This window comes from Cygnus olor, chromosome 3 (assembly GCF_009769625.2).
Source record: "Cygnus olor isolate bCygOlo1 chromosome 3, bCygOlo1.pri.v2, whole genome shotgun sequence".
NCBI classification, from domain to species: Eukaryota; Metazoa; Chordata; class Aves; order Anseriformes; family Anatidae; genus Cygnus; species Cygnus olor.
The window spans coordinates 74,318,805-74,346,354 of NC_049171.1; the positions used below are offsets into that span (position 1 = coordinate 74,318,805).

Genomic DNA, 27,550 nt, shown 5'->3' on the forward strand with positions numbered 1-27,550 from the left:
TGCATGTGAAAATTCTGCATCTACTCTCAGTTGTAGAAAATGAAGTGATGATATGAGATGTATCCTTTCATAATTATTATTTACTTATTCTACAAACATGCATGGTGCATCAGAAAACATACTAAAGAAATCCAAAAAAGAACACACTGAGATGTTCAGAAACTAAGGAGATGCAATGTAATGCACCATCTCTGAAGTGATTAAGGTACCTTAGCTGGAATAGACAGCATTTTGGAAGGAGAAAGTTGGACTTTAGGATGAGGTGAAAACAAATGGTCAAAGAAAAGTATGGAATTCATGGTCAAAGCAATAGTGAAATTTATCCAAGAAGATTTAGTAGTCTAATGGTTACGGTGATTAGTGAGTGTAAAAGAAAAACACTCAAGATTCAGATAAAACTAGAATCTATTTGTTTTGTTAAGGAGAATGTCAGGAAGTCTTAAAAAGTTCCACAAGACAAGGCAAAGTGTTTTCCATCCAGTTCCTCACGTGCTACCAATGTGATACAGATGGCAATTAAACTACCTTAAGAAAAGAAAATAAAGCTGCCACAAAGTATTTTAGCTCTGACAAGACATTTTAGCATACTTTATTTCATACTTCTCATGCAGTTGGAAGGAAAGAGATTTTTTTCCATGGAGTAGCTCTACTGAACTTGTACTGTATACACCCCCTTTTAGCATCATAAAATCATAGAATGGTTTGGGTTGGAAAGGACCTTAAAGACCATCTAGTCCCAACACCCTGCCATAGGTATGGACACCTCTCACCAGATCAGGTTACCCAAAGCCCCATCCAACCTTGCCTTGAACAATTCCAGGAATGGTGCATCCAAAGCTTCTCTGGGCAACCTGTTCCAGTGCCTCACCACCCTCTGAGTAAAGAATTTCTTCCCAATATCTAATCTAAGTCTACCTTTTTTTTTTTTTTTTTTTTTTTTTTTTTTTTTTAATCACTATACTCCCTGATAAAGAGACCCTCTTCAGCTTTCCTGTAGGCCCCCTTTAGGTACTAGAAGGCTGCTATAAGGTTTCCCCAGAGCCATCTTCAGCCTGAACGACCTCAACTCCCTCAGCCTGTCTTCATAGGAGGGGAGCCCCAGGCCTCTGGTCATCTTTGTGGCCCTTCTCTGGACTCATTCTAATAATTCTAATAATACTGGTTCTAATTTTGATGTTTTGCATTATGGTACAAGTGCAGAAAATATTGGATTTCTCTGTTTATTCTGATCCCAAACTTCAATCTTATTCTTCAAACCCTTTTACACTCACAGCTTCTTTAAAGAGTGGCCTTTAAGAGTCAAGGACGTGGGAAAAACCAGAATGTTTATTTTATGTACCCTGTACAAGAATGTGCTACAAAAAAGAAAAAGAAAAAGAAAAAGAAAAAGAAAAAGAAAAAGAAAAAGAAAAAGAAAAAGAAAAAGAAAAAGAAAAAGAAAAAGAAAAAGAAAAAGAAAAAGAAAAAAAGGCAACACAAACATATAAAAACAAACAACAACAAAAGCATTGCATTGGCACACTGAATCTGCCAGAATAAGCATGCTCAATTTACCAGAATAAAAAGCTCCATTTATTCTTACTTTCTTGTAATCTAGTAAAATACAGATACATATAATTCTTAACTGAAAACTTAGTTTTATTATTACTTGCCTCATAAACTTAAGTTTCGTGATTTTACATGTACTTAAATAGAATGAAAAAGAGCATTTCACAACAGATCCAAGAAAAGCACTTCAGTATCTGAAAAAAGTACATTATGGGAAGGGGAAGCTACTAAGGGGCTTGGGGCATTAAGGGCACAGAAATACTGAAATATATATTGTTGCAAATATTTGACCTGCTATGCTATATGCTTTGATTAAAACAAACAAACAAACAAACAACAAAAAAACCTACTACTAAAATAGTACTTTCATAGTAAGAATAATAACACAATATGTTCGATACCAAGAAGTTGATTCATACTGCAGAGTATTGCAAAATGCAGGAGATAAAACACAAACTCTGAATTACATAGTCAAAGTAGTGGAACAAATAAAATTAAATTAACAGGACACCAGGGACCAAAGCTGATCTTTCTAAAGATTAACACTTTTATTCACACCATTCTTCTTACTTTTTCTCGAGACATATTTGGTTCTTTATGCCAACAGAGCAATATGTGATGCTAAGCAGAGTAATTATTTAATTTAAATTATGTATATAAAGAGTGCTTCTCCACACTGGTCTCCTGAGCCCTACCCACAATTAAATATAAAGCAACACACAAAACTTTCTCTTCTCGGAAACACCTCAGAACAAAACAAAGGAAGAAAACATAGACACATATTCTTGTCCAAAAGTGGCCTTCACTGGATCTTCAATGGCTAATAAACTGTGTTTACACAATGAAGTTTTGCTAGCAAAAGTTGCTTTTGCCAGCATGGTCTTTTCTGGGTCCTTGTGTAAATAACAGTTTGGCTGGCAAACCCCTCTGTTGCTACTACAAAGAAGTACAGCTGTGAATATGCATTTTGCTATTGGAAAAAGCACATGGATACTATATTACTTCTACCAATGGAAAAGTTTCTTAGAAGTGATTCAAATTTTGTTTCTTTTAGAGGAAAAAAAAAAAAAAACACACAACACATTGTTAAGAGGTCAGTGAAGAAAACCTCTTCCAAGTACCTAGCAGGTACTACATTTGAAACTATTCCTTCTTACTCTCTACAGGTAGAAAAGCATGACTCTGTTCAAGGACAAACCACCAACTAAACATTATCAAACAGTCCTTGATTTCCAAGGTCACTGAACAATCTAAAATCTCATTCCAACTGTGCAGTACTATTCAAAAGACATGCACATTTTGTCATAACTATATATAAGCTGCAATTAGTCCATAAACTTGTACTAATCCACATTACTTCTTTCATGGAATCGTAAAATGGTTTGGGTTGGAAGGGATCTTAAAGATCCTCCTGTTCCACCCGCCTGACATGGGCCGGGACACCTCCCACTACACCGGGTTGCTCAAAGCCCCATCCAACCTGGCCTTGAACACTTCCAGAGATGGGGCATCCAAAATTTCTCTAAGCAACTTTTTCCAGTGCCTCACCACTCTCAGAGTAAAGAATTTCTTCTTTATAGCTAATCTAAATCTCCCCTCTTTTAGTTTAAGCCATTACTCCTTATATAATCACTATGCTTCCTGACAAAGAATCCCTCTCCAGCTTTCTTGTAGGCCCCCTTTAGGTACTGGAAGGATCAACGTGGAGCCTTCTCTTCTCCAGACTGAACAACCCGAACTCCCTCAGTGCGTCGTCATAGATGATTTGATCATCATTCATGGCCCTCCTCTGGACTTGTTCCAACACTTCCAAATCCTTCTCGTGCTGGGAGACCCAGAGCTGAACACAGTGCTCCAGGTGGGGTCTCGTGAGAGCAGAGTAGAGAGGGAGAATCACTCCCTGGACTTGCTGGTCATTTCTCTTTTGATACAGCCCAGGGTATGGTTGGCTTTCTGGGCTGCAAGTGCACATTACTGGCTCATGTTGAGCTTCTCATCAACCAGCGCCCCCAGGTCTGGCCACTGGTGAACACAGACAAATGTAACAAAACTCATCCTTTCATATTTCATAGGACATTTAAGTGAATGAACATATTGTAATCTCTCATGTCCATTCTATAATATATTAATAACTAATTAACAACTAATATATTAAAAAGTCTTTCAGTCTACAAGAATCCATAATGACGTGCACTGTAATCTGTTCATGAAGAATATAATCATGACAGCATTCTCAATTGCAAGTAAAACACAGCAAATTTGGCTTTCAGATGCATAACGAAACTAGTATGTACCGAAAAAGCCACAATAGCATGGCTCTTGATGCTCATTTCTTGGTGCCTTGCACTTAGTCTGTTGAATTTACAAAGCAATTTATCTTAAACCACTTTACTGTGGCTGAAACAGAGACCTCAGCACTCCTCACTTTCAACAGATAAGAGAATCCACAAGAAGCACAACTGTTGCTCATCTTGTCATGCTATCATACCTTGGCACCACAATTTTTTTTATTATTTTTTAAATTTTTTTTCCTGGTGAAATGTAATGCTTGACAGAGCATAAAATCCCAATAAAAGAAAAGATGAGGAGGAACAGCCCAAGTCTCATAACACATACGATCAGCTTCTCCTGACAGATGTTCCTTCAGTGATAAGAAACTACCCACAGTTTTCAGGTGCTTTTAGTCTTAGTCTTTGGCTCCTCTGATGAGGAGGTCAACTATAAATGTAAGCAATGTTATTCTTCTAGTGGCTGTTGGGATGTAGCCCATGGGAATACATCAGAACAGCAAATCCCAATCCAAAGAAGTGAGGCACCATTCAACCAACTATATAAGGTTTGTTGGGATTTGAACTGCAGAACTGCAAACATGTATTGTTTGCATTTCCCAAACTGCTCAGTTGTTTCTTCTCTTTCAACAATATTTCTTATAACAAATACCAATCATAATTTTTTTTTTTTTTTTTTTTTTTCCTAAGATATCTTTGCAGCAAAGAGGTCTGGATAAGAACCAGGTTTAATGATAAGAATGAGGGTTAAAGTACACACATCATAAGCATTCCATTAACTAGCTGTTTTGGAGCTACGGGTGACTCTCACAGTGAGTTTTGCAGATAAAACCAGCCCTGAAAATGCTTAATGGAAAATGATTTAATGTTCAATTGACATCAAATGAAAGCCTTAATACTCCAGCATTGCTATACAAATTGATGCTTGGGAAAAAAAATAAAAATAAAGAGAAATGAAAATTCAGCAAGTTGACATTAAGTGAGCTTAATGGTATTTGCAGCTCACATCCCTTACTGTTCAGTGATAGTAACAATTTTTTCCTCTTAGTAAAAGGAAGCGACAGCCTGCAAACATAAGACCACACAGCTTAGTGATGATACAATTAATTGTAGATAGGTATTAAGGCTGCTCCTTAAGACCAGTTTTTGCAGGAACAAAGCTTACCACAGTAACCAATTATGACCAAGAAAACCAACAAAACAAAACAAATTTGGGAAGCATCCACAGGAAAAAAAGCTTGGATTTGTAAGCTGGCTAAATTGACATAGTAGCCAATGTTACCATGCTAAAATCTTAAAGAGCTATAGGCAATTGTGTCCTGGGTTTAAGCACAAGTGCAGCAATTCTGCTGCAAGAAGCGCACAAAGGATAAAAGGAAAAAAAAAAAAAACGCCCATTTTAATCATTTTAATAACAATCTCTTCTTTCCTTCTTTAAAGCTAACCGAGTACTTGAGAGATTTGCATTTTTAAACTATATACTATGCAAGTATGTTGGGAAAAGATACAAATGTTAGATATTTGTGAAATGAAAACAATGCATTTATGTGCTGTAAAACAACTAGTAATTGTTTTGTTTTTAATATTTGTATCCTTTTAAATGGTGTTAATTTCTAACTTCATTTAATTCCTGAAAACTCTCCAGTTGATTCATAAAACTGAAAAACACCTCAAGATTTATGCTAGCTTATTGACAGACAAAACTACAGTGACTCACCTCTCTTCCACCCCCATCTGTTTTAAGGCATGGTCAGCTAAGCATTTTTCTGAAAGATGTTTGTCCAAACAGCTCTCAAAAGACTTCCAAGGATGAAGGTGCCTGAGCTTTCACAAGCAACACACTGTAGTGTTTCATTACAGATGCAATTGAGGAAGCTTTCCTAATGTCAATCCAACCCCCCTACTTCTTGCCCTATATACCATAAATATAAAGAAAATTCTCTTCCTCTCTGCCTTACCCAGGCATATCTTCACCCCTCAACTTTTGTTGTTGTTGTTGTTGAACTGCAATGACAGTTCTTCTGTTTCCTGACTATTCTCTCTGCGCTCTTTTGGGCTCTTTTCAGCCCTTCCACTTTTTAATTAAAGTGAAGTGCTTAAACCAGACATATTTTTCCACCTGAAACCACAACGAGCGTAGAGTAACAGGAAAATTACTTGTTGTGGAGGCTAGACTTCTGCTACACAGCACAATGTCTCTTTTACAATGCCAATGATATTGTTGGCTCATGTTTACTTTCAGATTCACTTCAACTCTCAGAATCTTTCTCAAAGTCATCAACTACCCTACACAGAGATATACAATCTATGCAGAGTCTGGCATTTGTCCTCACCAAATTATTGTCTGGTTTCTTCAGACCATTTTCTCATGATCATTTTGAACTCTAATCTTTCTGTATAAGCACATCTGCAGTCCTTCCCCATTTCATGCCAGATGCAAGTTTAATAAGCCTATATTCTCCTTTCACCCATGCATTAATGAATATACTGAGCGAAACCAGATCCAGGATAAATGCTTGAGGATTTGTACAAAATAACCTGCCATTTAGATAGTGAACCACAAATTACCTAGTCTCTGTCTAGATCTGTGTTCTACATGTGGTATTTTCACCATGACCATTTCACCAGTCTGCCTACCTTAATAGTAAATGAAACAGGACCAAAACTTCATTAAGACTTATCTTGACAGTTACCCATCTCATTTTCTTCCAGTTTGATAATTTATTAACCCAAAATTAAACTGTTAAACAGTAATTGATCAAGAGTCTTTCCCCACTGCTGAGCATCACTATTCTCTAGCAAGTAGGAAAGCAACAGATTTCTTTCACTATGTCTATACAAAGTTTACATAGTGGTAAAATTAACTCAAGGATAGAGATTAAAGTTTTCTGAATTGGCTTGCAAGTAAGAAGAGTTTCACCTACAAACATGTTTAAAAGACTCATATCTCAGAGAAGATGTCTGCATACTCAAAATCATGTATGTCAGGTTGGCACAAAACTTGAGACAGTTAGCAACGAGTAGATTCTTTTTCATTCTCTTAATAATTCACATCACCCCATAAATTCACTAGGTGGCACTGTATGTCAAGCAGCAACAACATTCTGTATGACTAGAAATTCTACAGTGGTTTAATAACATACACTCTGAAGCACAGAGTGTGTGCATGGATTTGTGGCCGCACATAATTATTTCTTAAAACATAGGAAACTCCTGCCTGAAGCAATGATAGTCTGCTTGTCAACACAATTTGCAGTTTCAGAAGCTAAGTAACATGCACAAAAACTAGTAAAAGCTACTTTAAGCGTATGCCGATTAAATTCAAACTCACACCGCTTTACATAAGAATCAATGCGATCATGTGTTGAATTACACAAATAAGTACTATAAACAAGAAACATCTGAAGAATGAGATAATATAGTAATATATTAGAAACTCTGTGTAAAGTATTTTAGAAATATTGCCTGGTAAAGATATCAGTTTATGAGTTTAAATCCATGCTCAGCTAGCATGGTACTTGGGCACATTAATTTACATACACACCCTGTCAAATACTAAGATTTCAATAAATCCTTTAAGTCATGTTTAAAGATGATATTTAATTAAGGTAATAACATGAGAACTATGAACTATATTTTCATCCCTATCAGTAATAAAACAGAAAACTGTAACAAAGTAATGGCCTTTCCTTAAGAATTGTGGAACATTTCTGTTTGATTTGGAAGTGTTTCCAGTCTACAAGTATATAGTATTTGCAAAATGAATGTTATCTAACTTAAGATCATTTTATTTGCATAAGTGCACTAAGCCATGGACAAAGATAATTCATAAGAGTACATCTACATGGCACAATGTAATAGAATTCAAGAACCAGAAGTAGTGAGCACAGTTCTGTTCAGATCCTTTTACCATGATGAGAAAGCTATGCTGTTTCCAGCACCTGCGTATTTTGCTCTCTATTTTACCGGATGCATAACATATGCAAAAACAGATTCTGAAACACAGAAAGACTTTATGGGGGGAGCAAGGAGTTGGACATGTGAGTGGTACTTACCTGCTTGGGGGCAATTATTTAAGAAGCTGAATCATACTATCAGCAGAATCAAACTATCACTTAGCATGGAGCACACTGAGTGCCAGTACTCCCAAGCAATCTGAACAACCAGAAAGTCACTAAAATTACTCAACTACCCACACTCATTCTAGCACCAATTCTGAGTAACACTTGCATAAGTAAATGCCCTATAACATGTAATTGGTGCAGCACCTTCTATTTCAAGCAAATTCACTCAGCTAAAGATCCCAAAGGCATTCAGTCTGACACATCAGCTAGAAATTTCCTCATCCTGCTGTTATCTGACTCAAGGTATGTTTCTACCTTCAACAGAGAGAAAGAAAACAAGGCTATAAAGAAACCTAATATGTGATCAGGTATTTTAACAAATTCACAGAAGTCCAAAGTAACGACACACTTTCCTGTTGAATTCTGCAGTGTCCTTAAAACACCTTCAGCAAGACACCCTGTCCTGTTAAATGGCAAAGGAACTCTCTATAAAGCAAGGTCCTCCTTTAACGGCAAATGTCTCACCTATGCTTTGTAAAAAGAAAAAGGCCAAGCTTATCTTTACATTAAATAAACATGCTTTCAGCTCTAATATAATAGGGAAGTGCTGTCTATATTAAAAATTTCACCAAATAAAGATTTACAAAGAATTCTTAGTAACCCATGAAAAAAGATTTGCAATGATAGGGCAATCTCTCAATATTAAGAAATAATAGCACACAGTATGCAGTAATCATTTGCTTGTTTTCATTCTGTAAATGCCTACAATTTCTGTGAAAGGAAGCTAACTTTTATCCTAATTAGAAACTCCTTATTTAATTTAGGCTAAAAGCAGTTACGGAAATCTTGTATTACGAAAATGTTCCCCAGCTGAACAGATTAAGGAACACTAAGGTGTTCCTTAGATTAGCACCTCAAAATTCTCAAGTTTGGATTTCTTTAAACAGGCACAAGTGTACCTATACATACGGACAGTGAGAGCTGAAATGAAGCAGAGTTAATGCTTTAGCTCCGGTTTTGATCCTATGGTCCCTTACAGAATTCAGTCAGAACAAATATCACTAGAGAACTATTCATGAGAAAGTAAGTATCTAACTTATTATCAGGCTTCCTCCATTTTGACACAATCCCTTCTCAACACTTAATTCTCAAAAATAAATAAATAAATAAATAAATAAAATCTACACACGCTCCAGAAAAGCAGTATTCAGGCCCAAATTATTTGTTTGAAAGCATGGTGAAAATAACTGTCACATCAGGTGTACATAAGGTTGCTGACTGCGTAAATACAAGCAGATCTATGCATATTTTTTAATATAAAAAACAAAAAGTCAAATGCTAAAATGGAAACATTTAGATTTTTCTGGATTTGAGAAATTAAAATCTCAAACCAAGCATCAAAAAATTGACACACAAAAAAAATAGAAGCTATTCTTTAATATGTGGCCATACGTGTTCAGCACTTGCTTTATTTTGTTTACACTAACTACAGGGTTTTGTAATTTTTGAAACAAAATAGTTAACTTCAGCTTAAAGAATTAGCCCCTTTCTGCCTTTACACTATGCTGAATCTTTTTGTTCCCATTTAACGGAGGCTTATTTAATAGAAATACATTACCAGTACTTGCTGACCAATGGTTAATATCTTGGACACATCCTTTAGATTAAATATTCAAGAGACAAAGATAACCAAATTAATTTTCGATGGCAATTTCCTACAAAAAGTAGGCTAATGCGTTACCATTTAGTTACCAGACTACAAACATGGGTCTGGCACAAAGCCCACGAATGTGAATGGAAAATCTCACACTAACTTCAAAGAACTTGGGATCAGTCCCTATAAAAACTACATCAGGAACATTCCATTTTGGGAGATGCAGTTACATAGCAGTGGTTAATAAAGTCAATGTGTGTTTTTAGTGGTTGGAACTTTATGCAGGAAAGTTATACTGGGAAGCAGATTCATTCAACTGCTTGATAGGCTATTAAAAACAAACAAACAAACAAACAAAACACACACAAACACAAAGCAGAAGGTCAGAAATTGCCCATGGTAGGGAGACTGGGAAGAGTCCCTTTTGCCCCTTATGTGGGGCATAAAGCCACACAACTCTAACTTCAAAAACCTCACCATAGTAAGAATTGTCTAGGTCTTATTCTGTAAAGTTAATTTTACTGTAATGTAAGCATTTATAAAAAGCATTTATAGAGATGTACCTATTGCTTAGCTGGCATGCAATTACTGCCCCTGAAGCTGTTCAGTACTGTGCATTCAGAACTGATGGTTTCAGTTCCTACAAGTTCCTGTCTTAAGTGACTGCTTGCATTAAAGTGAACATTGTCATCTACTAACGAGATGATGTCATCTACTAACACAGAGGATGAATACATTACTTAAATTATCTCCCTTAGTAAAGCAGTCATTAAAATACACACTATCTTTGTATTTACAGAACTCAGATCAAAACTAATTGCTAAAGAATACAGCTGGTTATTGTCATCATATTAAATAATCTTGAAATGAAAAAATACACAGAACCCATTTCCACTTCTTACTTTGAAGAAGTTTCTATATGGGCCTTCTAATTAGACAGTCTATTTGAACAAGTTAAAAATATTCTCAGGCAGGGCTTAAGTCACCTACAGGTTTGTACCTCTTCAATTCATTTTTTATTATTTCAAAAATGGCATTCTTTCCCTTTTTCTGAAAGCAATCATTTCACAAAGAGCAAAGATTAATGGATTTTGCTCTTGAATTGATTAATGGGCTAAACAGGTAAATTGGCTATGTAAAGTAAGGAAACAAAATCAGTGAGGAAAAAAAATATTTCCCCTCTAGTCAGTTAGAAGAGTTTAATTTGTTTCTTGAACAAATGAAAGATACAAAATTTCTGCCAACTTGTGATTTTTAAGTTGATGGAACTTAGTGAAGTATAAACTGCATTTCCTTCTCTGTAGCCATTTAAAGTAACTACAAAATCTTGTATAATGGTAACTGTACAAATTGACTTGGATACAAAAAAAAAAAAAAAGGAATTCTAAATGTTAAGTGTCAAAACAGTATTGCAGTCATTGCTATTCAAATTATTAAACCAGAAACTAATCTCATTTGTGAATTTTAAAAGTATAATTTATCTCATGCTAACCAAAATCTATACCTGAACTTTACATTATCTTATGGTCAAGTTGCAGCTGACAGTTAACAGAAGACCTGATACTATTTTAAAATTCAGAAGTATAACCAGATGAAAAGAACAGGTTATGCTGAGAGCAAATTCACATTACTTTGCATGTTTGCTAAAGATAATTTATAATAGAGCCAAATCACAACTTAAGTTGATATAGTCAAAGAAAGAACAGCTGTCTACTGTCAAATTAAAAAAAAAGAAAAAAGGCCAAGACACAACATGCAGAAAATATATTTTTTAATTACCACTATGTTCAAGAAACTTCCAGTTTACAGAAATAAAACTAACAGACAGCTAGCATTTAGCACTTAGGTAATATTTCCTGCTAAATAAGGTGCAAAATAAATTCAAAATATTGTAAAATTGGAAAATGCACTTCTAACTGTATAGAAAAGCAGTATCTTAATCCAGAATACTTACATTATTGCATTCTCCCAGGAAATATAGTGCAAATCCATCAGCTTTTGTAGCTGCCAAAGCAATAATAAAAGAAATAATTGTACTCAGAGGGGGAATTGAACTTATATGAGTTCTCTGAGGTGAAACCACAAATTCAATTCTACTTAGGACAAATATCTACAATTCTAAAGGTGAAAGTCTATTACTGTGTCCTTTGAAACTTCCAAGACTCTACAAAATTAGAGGTACAGTACAATACTTGCTTACAGCACTGTCATTTGTTACAGTCTAAAAGATAATTAGAAACAACCTCTTTACACATCATGCTCCTATTCCAAGGCCTAATGTCTGTAAATTTAAATTGGTTCATATGAGAGTATAGAAGTAAAATAAGAACATGAATTTACAGTATGATCAGGCAGATAAGATTATAATTTCCATGAGTAAAATAAACACTGTTTGTAGATGGTAAGCTATATTTATCCTTGCCTTAAGACAGAAAAGTATGGGAAAATAAAATGTTGCAAATATTGCCATAAAAATGTGTTTCAAAACAAACAGTTTCTATTTTCTGCACCTGCCCAATTCCAAAAACAGTGACACACACCAGAAGTTTTGTACTTGCCCAATTTTTGCCAGATTTACATTGCTGTATGAAACCGGATAAAGTTGAATTCCTCAACCTTTCAAAAATTCAACCAACAAGCAGAACTTACAGCTGAAATGAAAAGTCTCAGAATCAGAAAGGTATTCTCTCAGATACTCAGTATCAGAAGAGTCTCAGTTTCAGAAGAGCAGGAGGTCCATTTTTTTTTCTCTGCTTTACACAGCAGACTTGATATTTAATCTAAGTAAATCTTTCTTTTCAACACTTAATAACCATTTTAACTAGTACATGTACTTATCTGATACACTATTTTTATGAATGAACACAGGAATCCACTTAGTATACTTCATGGGAGTAATTATACTTCTGTGTGATCAAATCAGTTGGCTTTCTGCATATCTTTGACAGAAGGAAAAAAAACCTACTCTGTTATTTGCTCATTGTCAACTTTGTAATATACTGAGAGTTTAGGACATGGTAATTTACATTCAAATTTTAAATCCTTCAATTGCAGCACATAAGCACATTGAGCTCCGTGGTAAAAAAAAAAAAAAAAAAAAAAAAGCATAATAAAAGAAATATAAAAAATATCAAGCACTTTAGGAAAGAAAGAAAAAAAAAAAAGTAAAAGATAAGCAGACCCAGTCTCTTCCACTTGCTGTGTATAAACAAAACCCAGTTCTGATTTGCTGTGAGCTCAACATCAGTATCCAAATAACCACTTAAGCAAATACAGTAAACAGAAGTGATCATTTCAAAGCATCAAGTATTTAAATCAGAACAATTATTCATTGTTACAAAACAATGACACATCAGTAATGGGGAAACCTTTCTAAAGAGCTGCTTGAAAGCTATGTTGAGCATAGCTACCTATTCTTCCTATAGAAGTCTGAGTATATCAACTATGGCTAAATAATTAAATACAACATATAAATTACACTTATATTGTTATTGGGGATATTTTCTTTCTTTTCTTTTTTTTACTTTAAGTTTTGGTCACTCGTTTTTGTTGTTCTTTTTACTACAAATGTTACTTAAATCTGACAGAAAAAAATGCTTATACAACTGAATGCAATCTGAAATCATGCAGAAGACCTAGAACAGCAGAATAGGTTGGGTAGGAAGGGACCTTAAAGATCATCCAGTTCCAACCCCCCCGCCATGGACAGGGACACCTCCCACTAGACCAGGTTGCCCAAAGCCCCATCCAACCTGGCCTTGAACACTTTCAGGGATGGGGCATCCAAAGCTTCTCTGGGCAACCTGTTCCAGTGCCTCACCACCCTTTGAGTAAAGAATTTCTTCCTAATATCTATTTTAGATCTACTCTTTTTTAGCTTAAAACATGCTGTCAATAACATCTCAGTTTTGTTCGAAAAGGGGTGCAAGTATGCAGTGATATTACTGATAAATTTCTTTTTACTTTCAATATTGATGTTGCAAAACCATCATAACCAGAATAACCTATTATTCATTTAAAAGAATCACAGAATTGGTTGGAAGGGACCTCTAGTGATCATCTAGTCCAATGTCCGGGCTCAGGCAGGGTCCCCTAACAGGGTGTTCTAATTTTGCAGTTGGATACAGAGCTTTCTCCAAAGATGAAACTCATTTAGGTACTGTCAGGTATTCACTGAGGTACTGAAGTTCATACTGACACAACATCTGAAGAATATACTGTTAGCCCTCAATACCTGTCTTTATAAATTAAACCACATAACAAATGTGCTGTGCAATGATGCTAAACAACAGCTCAGAGACATCTGAATCTGTTTCTTACCTATTTTAATGATGCTGCTCAGTTCATATAAAAGTAGTTGGTTATCTCCTCCTGTATCCAGGCGTTGTTCTATGTAGCTGTTCAATTCATACACTACACCTTGCATATTCGTATCCTGATACTAGTGAAGCAAAAAAATAAAAACATTTTAGAATAACTCAGAGGTATTTGGCAGTTTTCAACATACAAATTCATTAAAAATAATACATTATGATTCAATACTAAGTCAATATCAATCATCCTATTGCAGCTACCTAAAGAACTGGGTCACTGCTGAGTAAGAAACATTTCACTCTGCTCCATTAGCCATTTGTTAGAAAATGTACTGAGTAAACCAGTGAGCAAAATAAACTTGGCCAAGGTCACATGACAATGTGTCAAGAAAAAACTCAGAGCTGTGACAATTAGAAGGTAAGCAACCTTCAACTCCTTTCTTTTAAGCTCCTTCTCCAATAGGAAAGGAGGCAACTAGCTCCCTTTATCAGTATCTTCCACCTCAAACTCATGAAACAAATGTCAGAAATGTGCAAAGCACCTGAGATTTGAGCCGGTAGCTTGAGTAGATCCATGTTTGGAATACAGAAGCAATTAACAGCACCAGAATGAAGGACAGATATTGTATGAGTCAAAACCATGCTAGCCATTGTGCTAACAGGCATTTGTCTCGATTGAAGGTGGTAGACAGAGCAAGAAAGAGATTACAAAACAATTAAGATATTTAGACAGGAGAAATGAAACAGCAGCACATGCTAGTATTTCATGGAAAAGGAGAAGCAGCCTTCCTTCAGGGGCCCAGCTGTATTTGGTTATCCAGTTCCTCGGTCCTGAAGGGCTGATAAAACTGGCAGTAAATGTGCATATGTAGCATGACAGCATCACAAACAATAATTTAACAGAAAGCAACGCTTAGCAGTAAGTACAGATTCATTACCCTGCCCAAAACTGGTAATGCAGTGACTGAAGAAAGTAATATGGTCAATGACTTGTTGAACTCAGTGATGCAGTAAATTTTGTCACTTAAACTAAAAATGAAGCTGGGGATATTTAGACAAATTAATCTTGCTTGAAAGACTAAGACTTATTCTCTTGCTCATTCATACGTTAGAGCCAAATGTATTATAGAGCAGACTAATGTAAGCAGTATTACAGAAAATGCCACAAAAGTTCAGAGTATCACAGTCTACCCACCTCTCCCACTTCCATGTGCACACATGTAAGTCTGCTTCATATTTCTGTAGATCTTCTCTGTCTGTATCTTTGTGTACACACATACATGTGACTCTTACTGACAGATTAGGCACATAACCTACACAGAGTATTCTATGACATAATTTTTGTTATTACTTTCATGCATCTCTACATACAGCACACTGTGTTGTGAATACAGAGCCCATGGCTGTATATTTAGGCTACACTTGGATTCTTCACTTCAAACCAAAATTAAAAAAAAAAATAAAAAATCAACAAAGTATTTGCTGGGTAATGCTAATTCATAATTCCTTTAAATTAAGCAGATCTTAATCTGGACCTAAAAATGGCTCCTGAGAACATACAACCTCTGCCATGACCCCTTCTTAACACATGGTGCTGTATTAATCTATTGTCCAGATGGACATATTGGAACATCTGAGACCTAGTGAGTCCAAAATGTTTTCACTGTATAACAATCCTAACACTTAATAATTCTTTCTACAAATTGATGTGATTATCATAAATTTTGACAGCGATATAAGGTCACACTGCTTACATGTATTTACTGCTTGGGTAAGTCTTGAGTTTATAACACAGATTGCCATTATCATCATTAGCACAGTATGGGAGCTGGCAAGCCTCCATTTGCAACTGACTGTCCTCTGCTGTGTCCCACATTTAATAGTGTATACTTCTTCAGAGGGAGAAAACAATAGCATAGTTTCATCAAAGTGGAATTTTTATGAACAGCTTTATACTTACGGTACAGCTGTAAGAAGCAATGTAATAGGAAAATGTTGAATGAGAATCTCTTTTATTCCTATCTGTTAATCCACATCTGCAAAAGTATGTGCAGTATGTGTACCCTAAATCCAAGACAGGTAACCAAGAACAAGTGCACAAAACCTTTATTATATGGGAAAATGCCTTCTCATAACTTGGGAGTGAATACTTTTCACCTGTGATACACAGTCAGGATTTAAATCAACTCTTCAGAGGTTAAAGCTAATACAGTAACAGGAAGGATCAGCAAAATGAGTCCACCGGCATAAGAGCAGTGGCATAATAATAACTTTCACCATAATCAAGCAGCAGTTCTGTGTGCATAGTAATTACATAATAAGCTCTGTGCCCTTTATCCTCACCTCTACAACATATGCTTGCAAACATTTTGTAAGCAGGGAAAATCATTGCATACACTGATGTTACTAAAAGATAGTAGCCTCATAATACATACAGTTGTAATAACGCAGATTTCTATTACTGACAATTTGTGAATCCACAACTGGCCAGATGGACAAATTCTGTCCAGTTTCACAATTAAGTAATTCTACAACTTAGATCAGTCACCAGCAAGGAATTACTCCGTCATGCTGTGAAATGTTTTTGATTTTTATAACAGTGGAATGAAAGAGGTTTATTTATCTGGTTTTAGGTGGATAACCACAATATGTTTGGTTGAAAAGCCACAATACTCATTATGAAACCATATATTTAAACATTGAGTAAGTCATAAGCAAACCATGGTACAAGCACTATTCAATGTAGTTACTAACACAGATCTGCATGTATTTGCTGTCACACTTACTTTAGGAAAGTAATTCCTTAAAGGAAAATTCAACCCACTCAGTGGAAAAAAAATATCTATTTGTCATCAGATTCTTTTTTTTTTTTTTTTTAAATTTCTTATGGTAGTTTATTTTGCACTTTAAACACTCAACTCCCTTTAATTAGTCCATTCTTCCCATTGCTGATTTCCTTCTAAAATTCAGTGTCTACATGTATTTTGGTATATTTAGTGTAAACTTCTGCATTTTGATGGCATTACATTAAAACAATTCAAGTGAATTAGAAAATGGTTTGACACTATCATACCACTATGTTACTGGCATCATCATGTTTCTAATAGTTGCATACATCACAATGCTATGAAAAAACTAATAATTTAATAATTAAGAGAGGAATCATGTTATAAGTATTCATATTTAAAAATAATAAATAGAAAAGAAGAAAGTTTTTAGAGGATTTGTATAAAAATATTTCTATGGTTATTTGTCTTTAGAAGGTTGTGGTGCAACAGAACACAGCATGCAATGACGGATGATCTAAGAATAATGCCATGTCTTGTGTCTAAACAAAAAGGCTGAGCATCACAAATATTTTATTGCATGAAAAGAGATACTGAAATATCATAAAGTGAGATGAACTTAATGCATTCACTCTGAATAATTAAGTCATAAAAAAGGCAAGCACACAATTTAATATATAAAGAAAATTTTATCTATGACAAACTGCAATGAAGATTAATGCACATGCTTTTATGCTTATAGCGAAGCTGTGCCAAAGGCACTTCATGATACTGCAGAAAAGAAAAAGCCCTTCTGCTGCAACAAGAAGGCTTCAGTAACAGAGCATGGGGTCAGTAAGTACAATTACAATCCAGAAGTTTATCTGTTTCCTCTGTAACTTCCTAAACTGTTTTTTAAATAGCAATTAGAAGTTGCTTTATAATACTTATTCCTACTGGAGAACACTTTCTCTAAATCAACCACCACTAGTTGCCACAATACAAACATTTCCTTTTACAGACTTCATAGCGCATGACGTTATCACAAGCTAGGAGGAGTTAGAACAAAAGAACAGCTGGATTTCCATGTAACATGTAAAGGGATGGCCAAATCAACTTTGGGGATGCAAAATTGCACTGGATGTGGATGAGGAAAAACCCTGCAAAAGCCACAAAACATGGGGAAAAATTAGCCATAGACAGGGAGTTGATGTTGCTTATTTTTCATCTGCAGTTTGGGTATCTTGGGCTGGTTTCAGAGAGAGTCACAAGACAGAGCTCTTTGTCAACTGATGCAGAAGGCCTCTAGCTGACCACAGGGCTATGAGAGCCAGAGGAGTACTTCTTTCTGGGAGCTGGCTGTAAGGTCCTGTTTTGCTACAGACTCAATAGGGCAGGAGAGCACAATTGTTTTCCCCAGGAGAATGGAGAAGGTATTGACCTGTCATATCGGTATGCCTTGGAACCTGACTTCTGGGAAAGCAGGAACCAATCCTTGGTCACGCAAACATTTTCTTGAACATTTTTAAGGCTCCAGGCCCACCCTTATGAGTATTACCAGACTGAATTGCAGAGAGCAATGGGAAATCAATACAGCTCCTCATAATCAGTGCTTCTCGTCCAATCTCTGGTCCCAATATGCGTAAGAAGTAAAAAGATGAGGGACACGGCCTAACCCTCACCACTATGCAGGCCAGCTGGACACTGAGCATACAATGAGGACATCAGCAGGTACTGAAAAAGCTCATGATATGCATGCTGCACCCACTGCCACCCTATCTGTTTGCAAGGCACTCTAGAGGTGCCAAAGGGCCTGCAGCATCGATGGGTGTAGGCTACTCTGTCCCAAGATACTTTGAAACTGAGGTCATAAATGTAATGAGATATCTAAACAAACTGTTCAGGTAAGAAGATCCTAATCCTCTCCCAGGAGTTGCTGTTGGGAAAAGCAGAGACTCGATAGCCATTGAAGGGTGCTAAATCACTAAGAACAAAAGAGGTACCTGGACCAGGGAGTTTGCATGTAGGCATGGGAGTATAAAACGCCTATTCTCTCTTTGGTTACACAGGTAACACCTCAGATAACCAGCTAATATTTCATCAAACCACCTTAATTAATCTCTCAATAACAGGTTAAAGACTTGAAGATTCTGCACAATGCCTCATACAAGACAATGTCCTTAGGCAGGGACTGGATTTCATTACAAACATTTAAGTTGTGAGATCTGAAACGTGACTGGAATCTGTACCCAAACTTCTTCAGTCTTCTCTTTACACTGACAACTATCCTCTTTCTCTGTGAAGCTTGCTATAGGAACTAATCATCTGCTAAACCCCAAACAACAGCTCCTCAAAAATTTGTTCCAGGAGCAAGTTTTCATTCCTTTAATACTAAAGTCTCAGCAACAGAAGTGTCATCAGGGAACCGATCCACAATTCAAATCCACTCTTCAAATGAAAAAGTGCGTTCATTTGCAGTCTTAATGATCTAAACATTTCCTTGACATTTGACTGAGATGTCAGTCTGAACTATTTTATGCTAGATATGTTCATTCTGTGTCAGAAGCATAAAAAGACTGGTCTTACATGTGTAAGTTGTCAATGTCATTGCTACCTGCTTTATATTAAAAATAAATAAATAGATAGATAGATAAATCTAACAACAACACTTTTTTACTCTTTGAGAACAAGTACCGCAGTCACAAAAAACAAAATACATAAACTGTTTGATGTCTTTTGTGGAAATGCATCACCTTTCCCTTCCTTTCAGGTAGCATTATGGAAAAATAATAATAATAAAAACCCAAGAAAATAAAGACAAAAGCAGATGCACAGTTGGCACCCTGATTTATTAGCCTCACTCTATCTAATATTCCAGTTGCTTTCATAACATAGATCCCTAGTCTTCTTCAGGGAAGATCATTAATGCTCAATTACTATAGATTTTTAAAAGCGCTACAGTATATCAGTTAAATAACTTTGGGACCATTAGTTTATTTGTCCACACAATAAACATATTTTTAATCTGAACTGTATTCTTGCCCCCTCCCCTTACCAGAAGGTAGGAGGGAAGGAGTGAATGAACAGAGAGGAACATAACGGTGACCAAATGCAGTCCCTTGCAGGCACTGGCAGTCTTGTAAGAGACGTCTTGTTTAAGAGTACTTAAAATATTCCACGTTACTGTACTTTACTATAATGATTAACAAGTATCAGACATCTAATTTACAAACAACAGAAAAAATGGCCAGTCATGTAAGTATCACAACAGTTATTTACTTTTTTAAGTGTGAGAAATGAAATACTGATTTCATTTTAGTTATAGTACTGTTACTGCATTTCTGATAACCAATGGGTATAATGAAAGAAATATTTGTAGAAAAAGACAAAATATTTAATTAAGCCAACTAATAAGGTTGGGAAAATGACATATACTTTTATTTAGGTCATTGCCGTGTGTATGCAAGTTATGTGGTGTACATCTTTCATGTGAATGTTTATGTGTACATCTACCTTCTGTAGGCCCGGCACTTTCACAAACTGCAAGATTTTGCATTGTTTAGGTGCACCGACAGCTAGTTCACATCTTGTGTAGAAACTGATATTTCTCCTTTGGGGCACGGTTAGCAGAGATAACTGCGGTCCAATAATAATGAAACATGTCTACACTGCACATGTGAAGAACTAAAATATGGGTCTGGACCTCACTCAAAAAAAGAAGAGGAAAACCACAGAAAGGGAATAAAATTGCTTGCTTTCTTCAAAGTAGAAATGCTGAGCCAAGGATGTCAAATCCTCAGACTGAAAAATAAAAGTAGAGAGAATGTGGTAAGCAAGCTTACGGTACAGAACTGGCTTTCAAAAGAGCAGTGCACTTGGAGAGGATGCTCAGCAAAACCTCTCAGCTCCAAAAAACCAAGAGAGGTAACTAGGACTGGCTCGAGTAACCAGTTTGGTTTAAACTTGGACATTGGAAAGCAAGAACTTATAAAGAGCAGAGTTAGCTGAAGTGATTAATTTTAATGCTTATACATAGCCTCAGAGAAAGCTGCTTCTACACGCATTTGTCTGACGTCTATTCTTCTTGTTTTGACTGGAGAGAACATGGGTTATAACTTGCTCAGTAAATAAAGTTCGGCATTGCAGTACCATACACAGGTATTTATGAATTGTTTATTCACACATCAAATGCCGTTCATGACAAAGCCAAAAGAGGGGAAAATATGAAATGACAGTTGGCAGGAAGGCCCTGTTATTATGTCAAAAGATGTAAAAGAGCTCTCACTATGCACAGAAAGGGTTCACAGATATTGAAGGCACATATTTCCCAGCCTTTTTACGTAGCTGATTTTCAAGCCCTTGAGAGACAGTGAACACCTTACTAGCAGAAACTTCTTGTCAAATAGCCCCTATTTGCAGGCATCCCATTCAAATCTTTCCATCAACTCCTTCCCCATTATCAAATTGTAACACCAAAATATTGCTTCACTAGTAACAGGAAAAATACATAACAAAAAGCAAAGGCTTGGCTTAAAAGAACAGAACATTATGATTATATAGAAGTAACCATATAAGCTATGATTAACTGTAAAGCTCATAAAACTGCATATCTTAATTATATCACCCCTCTAGATTATATAATGCAATAGCATAATGTCAATTAACAGCTTAATTTTAACTTGACAGGGCTGAATACAGCTCCTGTTCTTAAAAAGCTTTTTATAAAATCACATTCTCTCCTAATAGTTGACTTGTGAACACTCTAGAAACATCATGTGCAAAATTAAAAATAAACTTGCTCATTTTCCTTCCACTGTTGCTCATCACTACCATAATATCCACAAGACTTTCCCTATTAAAAATAAAATATCAGCTTATACAAGCATCTTCTTCTCATTACAATGGGTGCAATGTCATTTGTATCTAAAGGCTGAGTATATGTTTGTTCTAGTTTTCCCAACTTTTTGATTAATTCATTGCAGTATTCAGTTCTGGGACAGTAAAAAAAGGCTTAAATATACAATCTTTAGTAAGGAAATCCTACAAAGAATGAACTTGCTTTGTCACATCTTTAATAAGGAAATCCTACAAAGAACAAGCTTGCTTTGCCAATGTATCATAAAAAGCCTAAACTTTTGTTATCAGTTGCACAGTGGAGATGCATGCAATTATTGCAACTGTTCACTGAAAACATACTCGCTAATTCTGTAACTGTCAGTGACACACTGTGCTGGGTGCTAGCTGGTGCCAAGGCAGCTGTCAAAAGCTCCAAGTCCAAAAACGGGAAACGAGAGGATTAAAGTATTATTCCTGTTTCCAAGAATAAAGTACTGTAAATGAGCTAGTCACTTGCTAGGTAATAATTTTCTGGTGTTTATATGGCAAACCTGCAAAGTGAATTGCTGTTGGCATCACCAGAGTTTACAAAGCATAGGTACTTGCCAAAATGCAGTTTCACTAGAAGTATTGTTCAAGTAAACATGGAATGGAAAGTCATTAAGTGAAATGAACAACAGCTAATTTCACTGTGATCGTATCAGGAACATGAAGTATTTTTCTTTAAACTTCAGAATCTGAGGTACAAAAGAGCACATAGTGATCATGGGAAACTTAACAGCACGTAGAACAAAATCCTGGCTATAGTTCATGGAGGAAAGGGGTTATTTTTGCCAACTCAAAAGAATAACATGTCTCCAGCATGCACTGTTTTCACTAACACCATCAAAGAAACACATCTTTGGTCTAGATATACATGAATAGATATGCACTTAGTGCCTAAACTCATATTCCTCTATTTTCTTTTCTTTAGCAGATAAAACAGGGAAAGCAGATTACAACATTCAGCTGGAGTTTCCTTGATTAAAATAGCTCAATAGTTGGTTTCCTTTCTGCCCAGAAAACCAATTCTGTAGCTAGGACAGGATCAGCCAGCACACATCTGCACAATAAGTAAGCAGAAAATGCTCAGCATTTCCAAGGAGGTTCCCAAATACTATATCACATGAAAAGGAGATTCTGTCCTTAGTTACATATATTTCATAAATACTGGAATCTAGAATAGAGAAAAAAGTTCACAGGTTCACTGTTTGGTCACAGATGCTCATGAGCTATTTTGTAACCAGAATATTTTTCATGCCAAACACGGCCTACAGGAATCAGGAAATCACTTTTTTTTCTCCTTCACCCCACTGGCCAGTAGTTATATCAAGCCAATTTAAGTTATCTTTACATACAACTCCTGATCATCAAAATATTGATGACATTGCTATTATTGCTATTGGTAGACTAGTTTTAAAGATAATAAATCTATTTTGAAAAGCTTTTTTTTTTTTTCTTTTCTATTCTATAAATCTCAAAATGAATAATTACTGGAGGTTTTCTCCTATCTTCTTGTTTCAAAAAATGCAATGCAATAATGATATCTGAGACTGCTACTCTATTTTGACTCTGAGCTTCTAAAAATGGCAAAAGACTAAAAATGCAATTCCTACAACTACAAGATTTTTCAAAACTCACTCAAATTTACAAGTGTGAAACTACACTAAATACCCTTGAAAATACTGAAAATTCCTTTCAATAATTCAAGAAGTAAGTTTTTGTTTTGTTTTCTCAGAAGTGCTAGACACCATTCATCCTATTGTAGCTTGCTAGATAAAAGAAATAAAGGCAAATAAATGGCAAGTTCAGTATTTAGAGCCTCTAGAATAATCCTATAATCTTGTATGTTTGTAAATAAAAAAAGTGAGGCTTTTCTGGAAGAGTAAGGGGTTAGATAAATTTAATTAAAAATATCTCCCCTCCAATTTAATTCTATCATCCTGTATAAGCACAACAATAAAAGCAACTGAAGAAACTGATGTCAGCATATGACTATGAACATTTTAATGTTTTTACTCTTGCCCAGTGTTGAAAGATGGTGTACAGAAAGATTCAGCTATGCAAAACACATGTTTTCAGCATATTTCTATCCTGGTTCTTTACTAATACAACAATTTTAAACTATTTGGTAATTTAATTCTGGAATAAAATTCTTTTCACTAGGCTTGACTTTTGCTTCCCTGTGATACAGATAAAATTTTCATCTTGACATTTTCAGGAATTAAAAATTAACAGTTAATGACTTTAAAACTCATTAATTCTTCAGTCAACATTAACATGTCTTTTTCTCTGAAAAAAATTACTCATGTACAGCACTTTCCTAATTTAAATTCTAATTTATGTTCAGATTTCAATTAAACTGGCATGTTTGAGCCACTGTTGAAAAAAAAAAAAAAGAGAGAGAGAGGAAGTATTACAATGGTCTATATTGTATTATTCAAAAATGCTGTAAACTAAAAAATGTGTCCATATGAGGTATGGTGCATTACTAAGTGCCAATAGGCCTTCACTCAACTGCCATAACTGCTGAATACTAAGAAACTAGTAGGGGTTACCAAAATGGGTTATAAATTAATAAACAACTAAAGCATTCACTTTTGCCTACATTCTCTACACCATGGAGAATCCATATATACATAGCATATCAAGTATATGGAAAACTTCTGCTTGCGTAAACTTATTCTAGGCATCATTCAACCTCTTTTTTTGCAGTCTGGTAAGCAGTGAACTTCAGTTCCCTCTTAGGCTAGCCTTCAACACCCAAGGTTACCAAAGCGAAGTTCCCACTACCAGTCTGTTTCTATTCCTTCCATACCCCAGGGTTTTCTAAACAACTTTACTGAGAGCAGGACACCCAGCCTGCTTTTGCAGACATTCAACCAGCCTTATTTCTAATACTTCTCTGATAGTCTTGTATTTCTCCTGGGAACATGAGATAGTTTATGCAGGAAGTTCAAGAGGAAGAATAAAACAAGACTATGATTCCACATCACAATGCTGCAAGTGGCGCTCTAATCTTACATGAAAAAATATCTGGACACTTCAGGCTGACTGGACACATCTGAGGGCAGCAGATTGTCCTGTACTGATCTTTTGTCATCCCCTAGCAAAAGCATTGGTTTCTAACAGGTTCCCCTAATTAGTTCTCATCCATGGACTGAGATTCTGCAGGACACTGTGTCAATCACATGTAAGACTAGAGTCAGGAATTCACTACTGAATATGCATTTTAAGATTTTACATTACTTTTCATATAGTACACTGCAAAATATTTCAAATTAAAGAATTGAGCTGATCTGTACCATAACACATCTCAAAGGGAATAATTAGATAGACATACTCCTTCATTTGTTTCCTCTTTTTATGCATACCATCTCTTGAGGCAGTAACGCTGATTAAATAGTCTGCAGTTATGCCTAAATTCAAAGTCCTGTAATTTTCCTGCTTTCTGTAAAGCACCTTTTTAAAACTGGATCACAAAAATAGCACTGAGAAATAGAAATTTGTTAATGCAAAATACCCTTTAATTTATTTGCAGGCAATCAAGTGTTCTTAATATTTATTTTCCTTCTTAACTGTTCTGTAGTCAGTCAGTACACCAACTTTTTCTCCAGAGATCCAGTTTGTACAGGAAATAGAGTAAAACCTTGATCAGAGACTGCATGAAAATCATCTCAAGTGAACAGTGGGCCTCAGAGATTACACTACTTTCTAGAGGGGATGGGGAGCAGCACTTACCCTGCTGACTTCTTTAGGAGTTGATTCATCTATGAGGAAACAAAACAAACAATTAGGCACTCCTGGAAGTTTCCTGAGTGAATGAACAACAAGATACTCTGCTTCAAATAACTGGTACACTGCTGTACAATATTTTTCTTGCATAGTTCCATAAAGTAAGTGTAATCTAGACTGGTGTGTATTTACAATGCTAAACTCCAAGATCTAAAAATTAATTATAATTAGGTTAAAGTATTCAAGAATTCTGTGCTGTCTTAATACAAATACAAAGTTTACTATATTTCATAAGTCAGTTCACTGGCCCACTAAACAAGAAAGTACTGTATTATTCTCCTACTTTTATATTCCAACTCAGTAAGACAATTGCTAGCATTCCACAGTATGAGAAGTTAAGGCTCTCTGCTAACAGATATACCACCAATGTCCTACATATAAGAGCAAATTAGTGAGTAGACTGAGACTTTCTGTTCCCAAGACAAAAGATGCTATTCCTGTCAACTTCTTTAAATGTGGAAAAAAAATATCCTTGTGACCATAAGACTATAAGAATATAACCGACTTCAATACATTACAATACGTATAATACGTTAAAAACACACAGATTACAGGCATATATATGCTACTATGTTTTTTTTCTTCAAATGCCAACCATCATGCATTTTTTTGTAATTTAAAAATGCACTGATCAACACAGGTACAATAACAGAGCATGAGCTAAAACATTGCACAGTATTTCTGAAAATAAAGGGAAAGCAGTTACACAACAAGAATACATCTACCACAGGAAAAGTTTCTAACTTCCAGTTCAACCACACCAAAAGTAGCTTAAACACACTCTTACCCTGCAGTTTTTTGTTTGTTTGTTTGTTGTTTTAAACTAGTGCCACAGTCCTCTGACATTTACAGTATTCTCTGAGTTCCACAGCTGAAATACAACTGATGAGAAAAAATCTCTATTTTATTTTGAATCTGCACATTTTGAATTTCATTTGATGCCTTCTATTCACCTTATCTTCAGAGCCTATGATTCTACAAATCTGTCCAACAAGTCCTTCTTTGCTTCACATCCTATCAAAACTTTTCCTGGCTTAAGAGTTCTGCCTTGCTTTGCTGCCACTCGTCACTGCTGCTCTCAATGCTCCTGCACCTCCTCCAGTACCACTACTTCCTTCCAGGACAGGAAATCCACAACTGCAGATGATACTGCAGCTGAGGAAAGCACAACAGAGACAAATAGAATGGCACAGAGATGATGTAGGGGTCTGTTTTCTAGTTGAAAGAAATAATTCCAAACATTTTCAGATATTTATAATACCAGTATCTCTCTCCAGAGTGCTAATAACTAAGAGCCCATTAATGTATATATAAAATTGCAAACATTTTCCCTCAAGTTCAGCAGTCAGCATTTGTCAACATTAACCCCATCAGTTGTGTTATCTCTCCGTTACTCCATGCTTTTACTATCATGAATAACTTCATACTAAAAAATATATATTTATAATTTTTCATATTTCATTTAAACTTCCTTCCTTACCCAAATCATATATGTATATACTCAAAATCACAGGTACAGCATGCTGGTAATCCACTAGTGACCTCCCTCCAGTGGAAAAAAAATAATAATTTATTGCAATATATCTGCTAAATAACTACCATCACAATCTCTTGGCTTTCACATCATTTTGAGACCAAACTGCTACTGCAATTTCCAGTGATAGATAGAGGATAGATTAAATGCACTAAATCTAAAGCTAACTACACAGTATAAAAGTCTCATAATCTCCATTTGAGGCATGATAAACAAATTTCCAGTGCTCTAACATCAAAAAGCAACTAATAATTTCATATTTTTAGAAATCCTTGACAATGTAATTTCATAGGCTTAGAAAATTTTACAAATACCCAACACGATGACTCCCATACATACATAATATTGTGCTTTGATTTGTATAACATGAGACACCCAGGTGTGACTCCTGCCCTGCAATTCACAGTTAATTACTTTACTAGAAATAAAAGAATCATTATATTAAGAAGTTATATAAAGGTAACACACGAAGCAGCCATGTGGGTACCCATTTTGCAGGGTACAAAACATGAAAATGGACAGATGGTCATTATGTCAAAAAACTTTCAATTTCTTTCTGTGAGGAAATTAAAAGAACTACACTAACAGATCAGAAAGGAAAATATAATACCTAAAGGTACTCAATAAGGACAAACTTCATGGAAGGATTAGCAAAGACAATACCTTTTCAGAATCAAAAAGATAAAACCAATATGCCATTCTTTCTCTTTCAGA

At 35.5% G+C, this 27,550-nt stretch overlaps 1 protein-coding gene across 1 annotated transcript in view; it reads right to left on the bottom strand.

Annotated features, from left to right (window-relative positions):
* PDE10A (phosphodiesterase 10A) overlaps nucleotides 1–27,550 on the bottom strand; it is a 188,033-nt gene that overhangs the window by 54,544 nt on the left and 105,939 nt on the right. Inside the window, 3 exon segments of the mRNA XM_040551953.1 lie at nucleotides 11,509–11,558; nucleotides 13,875–13,995; nucleotides 25,249–25,277. Of these exon segments, the coding sequence (XP_040407887.1) occupies nucleotides 11,509–11,558; nucleotides 13,875–13,995; nucleotides 25,249–25,277 (200 nt within the window).